Source organism: Anomaloglossus baeobatrachus, chromosome 3 (genome assembly GCF_048569485.1).
Source record: "Anomaloglossus baeobatrachus isolate aAnoBae1 chromosome 3, aAnoBae1.hap1, whole genome shotgun sequence".
NCBI lineage: Eukaryota > Metazoa > Chordata > Amphibia > Anura > Aromobatidae > Anomaloglossus > Anomaloglossus baeobatrachus.
The window spans coordinates 25292663-25301580 of record NC_134355.1 but is presented as its reverse complement, the minus strand read 5'-3'; the positions used below and the strand labels follow the sequence as shown (position 1 = coordinate 25301580).

Below are 8918 nucleotides of genomic sequence, written 5' to 3'. Positions count from 1 at the left end.
TTTCCAGGGCTGTCTCTTTCCAGGGCTCCCTGTTTTCAGGGCTCCCTCTTTCCAGGGCTGTCTCTTTCCAGGGCTGTCTCTTTGCCCGGTTGTCTCTTTCCAGGTCTGTCTATTTCCAGGTCTGTCTCTTTCCCCGTCCTCCGTGGCTCACAGAGGGCAAAACCCACCTTTGATACGTCCGTGAAAAACGTGCGTGGTTTTTCACCGATGTGTGTGTCGCGGGCGGGGAGGAGGGTGGCAACGCTGTGCTCTCCCACTGCTCGGGTCCGGCCGCCGTTGCTCTGCGGCTGCTGCTGCTCGGTGGCTCGAGCGATCTGCCGGATCCCGGGGACTCGAGCGGCGCTCCTCGCCCGTGAGTGAAAAGGGGGGGTGGTTGTTGTTGGTGGGGGATTTGGTGATTGTCCGTGACGCCACCCACGGTTGTGGTGATGGGGTTGACACCACCGCTGCTCTGGACGGGGATCCCGGGAGCGGTGACAGGAGCAGCTAAGTTGTTAGTCCTCCCCTCCGTGGGTAGGGGGTTGGTGGTCCCGGGGCCCGTGATGGGGTAGGAGAGGGTGTCAGGCGGGTTATGGAGCCCGGTGAGGTGCAGGGACGCAGAGGCAGCGCTGTGCCGCACGGCACGGAGGTACTCACTCAGCCCAAGGATGATGACACAGTTCACGGTAAACAAGCGGCTGGTTGGACGGGTCCCTCGGACGGCTGCGATGCTGATGTACCCTGCAAGTTAGCGGTAACTGTCTCTTCCCTGCACCTAAGTACGGTAGTTGGTATCGATGGATTCCCACTGGTAACCCGCTCCCCGGCTTGGATATGGGCCGGAGGAGCCCCTCTTTGCCCGCAGGCGCTGGCCCTGAGGAACTGGTGCCTTGGCGGTGGCGGTGTCCCTCTCTCACGGTTGGACCTTTGCCTTCAATCGGGACTTAGTTGTTTGGAAACCCAGGAGGTCCCCTTCACTGACGGATTTGGCAAATTGTACGGCGACTCCAAGCCTTGCCGGGATCCGAAAGGCCCCTGCCAATGGTGCTGGCCTCTCTTTGTGTACCGGTCCGGTGCCGCCGGGCCACCACCCGTCCACGGTCCTTTCGGCCACTCCAATCGGCCACTCCTACAGACGGTCACCGCCGTCTGTCAACCTTGCTGTCTCGCCCGGGGCACACACCCGGACGCTCTCAGTCAGTTTTTGTTTGCTCTTCTACCACTTTACTCCTCACACTTTCGCCTCTCAACTCGACTACTGGTTTTTCCCGCCTCCAGGACTGTGAACTCCTCGGCGGGTGGAGACCAACCGCCTGGCTCCACCCCCTGGTGTGGACATCAGCCCCTGGAGGAGGGCAACAAGGGTTTTGTGTTCTGACCTTGGTGTGCCTGCAGGGAATGTGGGGTGTGTTGTGATGTTGTTACCTGTGACCCCTGGCTTGCCCAGGGCGTCACATGTGAAAGAGGCCTTAAATAGCAGGATCAATCCAATAGTTAAGGTTCAGTGCAAAAAAATAAGTATTAAGATCCCAATATAAGTGCTATATACACCACTTCATAAGCATTGGATTCAGTGATTATATATTTTTTTTTTATATACTGCCCAAAAAATAAAGGGAATATTTAAACAACAGAATGGAATTTTAGTGTTCCCTTTATTTTTTTGAGCAGTATATATATATATATATATATATATATATAGTATTATTAAATTATTGATCCCATAAATATTGGCATAAAGCGTTGGCACATGTAATTAATGTGATGTAGCGGTGACGACCTCCCCGCAATTGTACTTGACTGTAAATATTTCACTAAATTCTTTTTGAACAAAATATACCCCAAATTTCATAGCCGCTTGTTGGATACATTTTCTTACGTCTTCCCATGACTGGAGCGCAGGTACATGACCCCGTTAAAATTGGGAATAAAAATATTAGCAAATATTAGTAAACAAAAATGTTGAAAAGCTTCATAGCTACAATGGGAAATAATGTTACCAACGCAGGATCCAAGAAAGACTTTATTGTACAAATTAAGTAAAAAGCTGGAGTTTCCCCAAAAGGTTATCTAAAACTAGATATTTTATTGGAAGTTGTAGAAATCGATTAACTAATTATTGTCATTTTTGCATATTTCATAAAATTTCCATTAACTAGTTATAAGCCGCAGTTTCTAAAAATTATTTTGGTGTTTAAAAAATAAAAATGTGAGGTCTCTTCCCCATGATCACATCAGCCATTAGCAGCCGGGGCTGGGGCTGTGATGTCACAATCTAATGGAACTCTGATGTCACCTTCCGCTCTATGACATCACAATGGGGTTGCTCTATGTAAAGCCTCAGCGCAGGCCAGAGCTGTTTTTCGTGACTCCCTGTTGTTGGTTGCACACAGCTACAGGAATACGAAGGAGAAATAAATCAACGCTATTTCAGCGCGATTTCAAAGCGATTTTAACGCGATTTTAACGCGATTTCAACGCTATTAAACGCAATTTCAACGCGATCATGAGGATGCATAGGCGTCCACATTATGGCCAGCGGCTGCTGGTCAAGGCTCTCTCATCTTCCATGTCAACTGGTTCCAAATTTCTGACCCGACTCAAGGAATCCTATCGCAAGAGGACAACACTGATGGGAAATTTCTTCCTGGCCATGAAATCCGCCACCGTTCCAGCGATCAGGAGCTTCAGGTTGGTTACAAGAAAAAGACGTCAAGACGACGTCATCAGCCAAGACAGAGGTGACAAGAGTCCAACCTACATAGTAGGTGATACTGGATCCACTTCCAGCATTGCAAAAAGTGGAGCGAATCCTGCACATCCAGAATGTGCTGGAGATGCACACGAGGGGCTGCCAGAAGAAAGACCCCGGGACAGTCTGAAGAGAAAAGCATCAACCACCGAGGACATTCAGTCCAAGATGCTGCCACCGGCCAAAAGAGCCGCTACAGAAAACTTTTCGGATCTATGTAGAGAAGGATCCCTGGACCTGAAGACCCCACCAGTGGAGATCCCATCAATGGAGATCCCACCAATGGAGACCCCACCAGTGGAGACCCCACCAGTGGAGATCCCACCAGTGGAGATGCCTAATTTCTGGAGTCATGGGAACAACCTGTCTCCAGAGCAATTATTCATCCTGAGGAGCACAGGCGAGGCGGGCATGCTGGATGATGACATCATTGGCATGGCCCAGGAGCTGCTGCAGCATCAGTTTGAGGGTTTTGATGGCCTGCAGCCCCCGGCGGTTCTTTTAGTGCCAGGGTACTGCGTACTGCAGAATGCCGTACAGATCCACTATGATGAGGAGAGGGTGCACTGGCTGACTACCTGCTTCAAAAATGACCAAATCTTGGTGGCTGACAGCATCAATACTAGAAAACTGTCGCCATCCATCCGTCAGCAGATTATCAACATGTACGGTGTTGTGGTCGACGAGCCCCTGAAACATCTGAGCTTTCTCAATGTGGATCAGCAAAAAAACTGCTATGACTGTGGGGTGTTTGCTACAGCGTTTGCCTATGAGTTTCTGGCAGATGGCGGTGACCCCACAGCTCAGTTCCAGCATCAGGAGATCAGAGCTCATCTACTATCCTGCCTGAAGAACGGCAGGATCACCGCATTTCCAAAGAAGGTTAGGAAGTGACTCCATGTCTATAAACGACATGTAGAGTCTATCAGAAGTGACTCCATGTCTATAAACGACATGTAGAGTCCATGACGGTCCAAAAGACCACCCCGACCTTCAACCGACCACAACCCTGGGCCTACAGACCAGTCTGCACCGGTAAGTAACCATGGAATTTCCATTATGCCTCAATATAGTGAATGCAGAAATATGGTGGCTGGGGGGGTGCTGTCATTATTGGGGGGTGTCTGATCGTCATTGTTTTTACTTTTTATTAGAAAAAGAGCACAAAGCGAGTAAATTTGCCATCTTGGAGGCCCAGAGATGGATCACAATGAACGCCCTCAGCAAACCCTAAATCACGTAAGTTCCTTCTTATAGGATTAATCATTTGTATTCTCATATCTTCTCATTATATATAACTTTCTAGTAAAATGGGATTTTTCCTTCATTATTTACAATCATTCCCAGATTCCTCTCCTGGGAACATATTACAGACAATCAGAGGACAGGGGTCACATCAGGGGAGAGCTATATAACACCAGGATGGGGGCCATGTAATTCCAGGATGGGGGCCATATAATACCAGGATGGGGACCATGTAATACCAGGATGGGGGCCATGTAATAACAGGATGGGGGGCATGTAATTCTAGGATGGGGGGCAATATAATACCATGGTGGGGTTTCATATAATACCAAGATGGGGGCCATATCATACCAGGATAGGGGCAAGTAATACCAGGATGGGGGACATGTAAAAACCAGGATGGGGGCCATGTAATACCAGGATGGGGGGCCATATACTATGAGGATGGGGCCCAATAATACCAGGATGGGAGCCATATAATAATAGGATGTGGACACATATACGAGGATGGGGGACAAAGATATAAGCATGGGATGGGAAAGCTGGTTGCTGAGGGAAAGAGGCTCTTTCCCTCTTTACTCAGCTTTCCATGCTCTGCTATACATCTTTCTCTCAGAACCCAGAATTCCAGCTTTCCCATGCTCTGATATCATGGAAAAGCTGGCTTCTGCGGTACAGATGTATAGCAGAGCATGGGAAAGCTGGGTGCTGAGGGAAAGACGTATAACAGACCATGGAAAAGCTGGGTGATGAGGGAAAGATGTATAGCAGAGAATGGGAAAAGTGGGTGCTGAGGGAAAGATGTATAACAGACCATGGGAAAGCTGGGTGCTGAGGGAAAGATGTATAGCAGAGAATGGGAAAAGTGGGTGATGAGGGAAAGATGTATATCAGAGAATGGGAAAAGTGGGTGATGAGGGAAAGATGTATAGCAGAGCATGGGAAAAGTGGGTGATGAGGGAAAGATGTATAGCAGAGCATGAAAAAGCCGGCTGCTGAGGGAAAGATGTATAGCAGAGAATGGGAAAAGTGGGTGATGAGGGAAAGATGTATATCAGAGAATGGGAAAAGTGGGTGATGAGGGAAAGATGTATAGCAGAGCATGGGAAAAGTGGGTGATGAGGGAAAGATGTATAGGAGAGCATGAAAAAGCCGGCTGCTGAGGGAAAGATGTATAGCAGAGAATGGGAAAAGTGGGTGATGAGGGAAAGATGTATATCAGAGAATGGGAAAAGTGGGTGATGAGGGAAAGATGTATAGCAGAGCATGGGAAAAGTGGGTGATGAGGGAAAGATGTATAGCAGAGAATGGGAAAAGTGGGTGATGAGGGAAAGATGTATAGCAGAGAATGGGAAAAGTGGGTGATGAGGGAAAGATGTATAGCAGAGAATGGGAAAAGTGGGTGATGAGGGAAAGATGTATATCAGAGAATGGGAAAAGTGGGTGATGAGGGAAAGATGTATAGCAGAGCATGGGAAAAGTGGGTGATGAGGGAAAGATGTATAGCAGAGCATGAAAAAGCCGGCTGCTGAGGGAAAGATGTATAGCAGAGAATGGGAAAAGTGGGTGATGAGGGAAAGATGTATATCAGAGAATGGGAAAAGTGGGTGATGAGGGAAAGATGTATAGCAGAGCATGGGAAAAGTGGGTGATGAGGGAAAGATGTATAGCAGAGAATGGGAAAAGTGGGTGATGAGGGAAAGATGTATAACAGCATGGGAAAGTCAGGTGCTGAGGGAAAGATGCATAGCAGAACTGTCATGTTTGACTCCTGGCTCAGCTGGAGCTGAGCCTTTTTTTTAGTTTCACTTCTGATGCAAGTCACGTTAGGGGTTAATCCTTTCTGCCTCGTTCTGGAGGTCAGGCTGCTTTATTAGGGCACTGTTTCTCTTGGACTTCGCCAGTGATACTTCTGGCTCTGCTGTGTTCTGCTCTTGAGTGACCTGTTGTCTGCCCTGCCCCCTCCTGACCTCCGTGTTCACCTGACCTGTTAACCTCCTCTGTTGTCTGTTTCCATCAGTGTCTCTCCCGCTGTCTCCCTGTTCGTTCCTTATCTGTATACCTTAATTCTGTCTTGTCTTCCCACTCCCCCTCACTTCTAGGCTCTGATTTCCCGGCTACTGACTATTTGCTTCCCTCTGACTACGTTTATACTTTGCCCTTGTGTACTTACAAGACCTCATGTTGTGACACGGCTTTCTGACGATTCTACTGCCATCTGGTGGGCTTGACTAGTATTACCTCTGCTAGGGAATTCCCTGCTCATACGTTTCCTCCACTTTTACGCCCCCTAGTGGTTTATCAGCTAACTACCTTCTCAGATAGTTTCAGGAATCCTCTCAGTCCCACATTACTGCGCTGTACTGCTATTGTAAATCTAGTACAGCGTGACAAGAACACAGGAAAGCTGGGGGGGGGAGGGGGGCAGGTCCAAATTTTGCATCAGGGTCCATAAAACTGTAGTTACGCCACTGGGTCACATCCATGAAAACACCTTAAACATCTCTGGTAGAATGAAATCTGCATTCTGATTGGTTGCTATGTGTAAGGACAGGTTGCCTGTTAGATATGTTGGAGCGTCTGTCTCATTGTATCCTCATTGTATACTGAGGTTCTGTCACTTTTTGTATAATATATTTATGTGTTTTCTGTTTCACCAGAGTCTGTAATGGAGAAAGCGAGGCGCAGAGTCCGACCGTCTCCTGGTCTCAGCGGTGACTCCCGACCAGGGACAGGTCACATCGAGCGACCACAAAACCTCACATAAGGTAAGATCATCAGTGTGTAATGTGATTAATGACAGGAGCTGATAATAACAGCGGACATGACGCCACATTGTGCTGACACAGAAGGTTAAAGATTCTCCTGGAAGACAAGAGAAGTGAACATTAGTAATCTGCCTGCAGCCACCACTAGGGGGAGCTCCCATTCACCACAATGCACAGGCTCCACTGCTCCCTCTAGTGGCACCTAGATTTATGACCAGTGACAGAAAGCAAAGAATTTGGAGCTTTGTGTCAGAAAAACTGAGCTCCAGCTCCGAAAAATATAGTATGAGATTAATCAATGCATTATTCTACCGTGTTTTCTGTTGTTTTTTACACAGGGGTGTGAACAAGAACAACCCCCAGGACATGGCTATAATAAATATCGGTGTGTCACCATGGACCCAAATATATTCCAGGTAAGAAGAATATAATAACTGGTAGTGAATGGGAGTAGGAGGAGTAGCCAACACTAGAGAGGAAAGAGAGTGGATTCAAAAAGATCTAGACACTTGAACAATGGGCCGAGGAGAACAGAATGGGGTTTACCAAAGACAAGTGCAAAGTCCTACATCTGGGTAATAGAAATGTAAAAAGCACATATAGTATAGGAGTAATAAAACTGGACGATAGCAATAGGGAAAAGCCTGGGGCAGAAAAGTAGATCCCAGATGCAACATGAATCTGGGATCTACAGTCCTTCATTATTTCCAATCAGTCCGAGATTCCTTTGCTGAGAACATATCAGGGACAATCAGAGGACTCGGGTCACATCCATGAAAAGATAGTAGACCTCATTTATCCAAACTGTCCATAGCAACCAATCAGAGCTCAGCTTGCATACCTTAAACATCTCTGGTAGAAGGAAAGCTGCATGCTCATTGGTTGCTATGTGTAAGCACAGGTTTCCTGTCAGATATGTTGGAGCGTCTGTCTTATTGTATCATCTTTGTATACTGATGTCCTGTCACTTTTTGTATAAATATATTTGTGTTTTCTGTTTCACCAGAGTCTGTAATGGAGAAGGCGAGGAGCAGAGTCCGACCCTCTCCTGGTCTCAGCGGTGACTCCCGACCAGAGACAGGTCACATCGAGCGACCACAAAACCTTATATAAGGTAAGATCATCAGTGTGTAATGTGATTAATGACAGGAGCTGATAATAACAGCGGACATGACGCCACATTGTGCTGACACAGAAGAGTGAAGATTCTCCTGGAAGACGAGAGGAGAAGTGATCATTAGTAATCTGCCTGCAGCCACCACTAGGGGGAGCTCCCATTCACCGCAATGCACAGGATCCACTGCTCCCTCTAGTGGTACCCAGATATATAACCAGTGACAGAGAGCAGAGAATTCAGAGCTGTATAATAGAAAAACTGAGCACAAGCTCTGAAAAATATAGTATGAGATTGATCAATGCAGAATTATAAAACGTATTCTGTTATTTTGTACACAGGGGCGTGAACCAGAAGAAGAACGACCCCCAAGACGCGGGACCCATGGACCCAAATATATCCCAGGTAAGAAGAATATAATAAGTGGTAGTGACCGGGGGTAAATCGTGTGCCCCTCTCTGATGTGTAATATTCGGCTGCTCCATGACCAGTTCTGTTTCCTCTTTCTACAGATCACTGCTCCAGAGCGGGGGGTCCGCTGTGCCCCCACAATGAAGATGGGGTACAGCTGGGGAAGACGACTATGACAAGTCAATGATGTGGCGGCCGCCATGTCCGGAGCAGATGACGCTCCTCAGTACGAGGCAGATTCCGGGCTCGGTCTCTGTTCTCTTTACTTTCCGCAGTCAGATGGAATCACAGAGTAAGTGACTCTTCTGCTGCGTCCACCGCCATCTACGGCACATGCTGCCATTATCCAGCACATGGGCGGCACGGCGGCTCAGTGGTTAGCACTGCAGTCTTGCAGCGCTGGGGTCCTGGGTTCAAATCCAACCAAGGACAAAATCTGCAAGGAGTTTGTATGTTCTCCCCGTGTCTGCGTGGGTTTCCTCCGGGGTCTCCGGTTTCCTCCCACACTACAAAGACATTACTGATAGGATGTAAAGCGCTGCGGAATTAATGGCGCTATATGAGTGAATAAATATCATTGTTATTATATAACTGGCCGTGTGTACGAGTCTCCTTCATCCTGACTGTATATTTAGTATGGAAGGTGGTG

General features: G+C 47.7%; 1 protein-coding gene across 1 annotated transcript; it reads left to right on the top strand.

Moving 5' to 3' along the window:
• Positions 1-2373: 2373 nt before the first annotated feature.
• Positions 2374-7160, top strand: LOC142294890 (uncharacterized). Its single transcript, XM_075337952.1, has 4 exons — positions 2374-3766; positions 3886-3970; positions 6637-6744; positions 7083-7160. The coding sequence occupies exon 1, from the start codon at positions 2486-2488 to the stop codon at positions 3623-3625; it is 1140 nt and encodes a 379-aa protein (XP_075194067.1). The 5' UTR covers positions 2374-2485; the 3' UTR covers positions 3626-3766; positions 3886-3970; positions 6637-6744; positions 7083-7160.
• The last annotated feature ends 1758 nt before the right edge of the window (positions 7161-8918 follow it).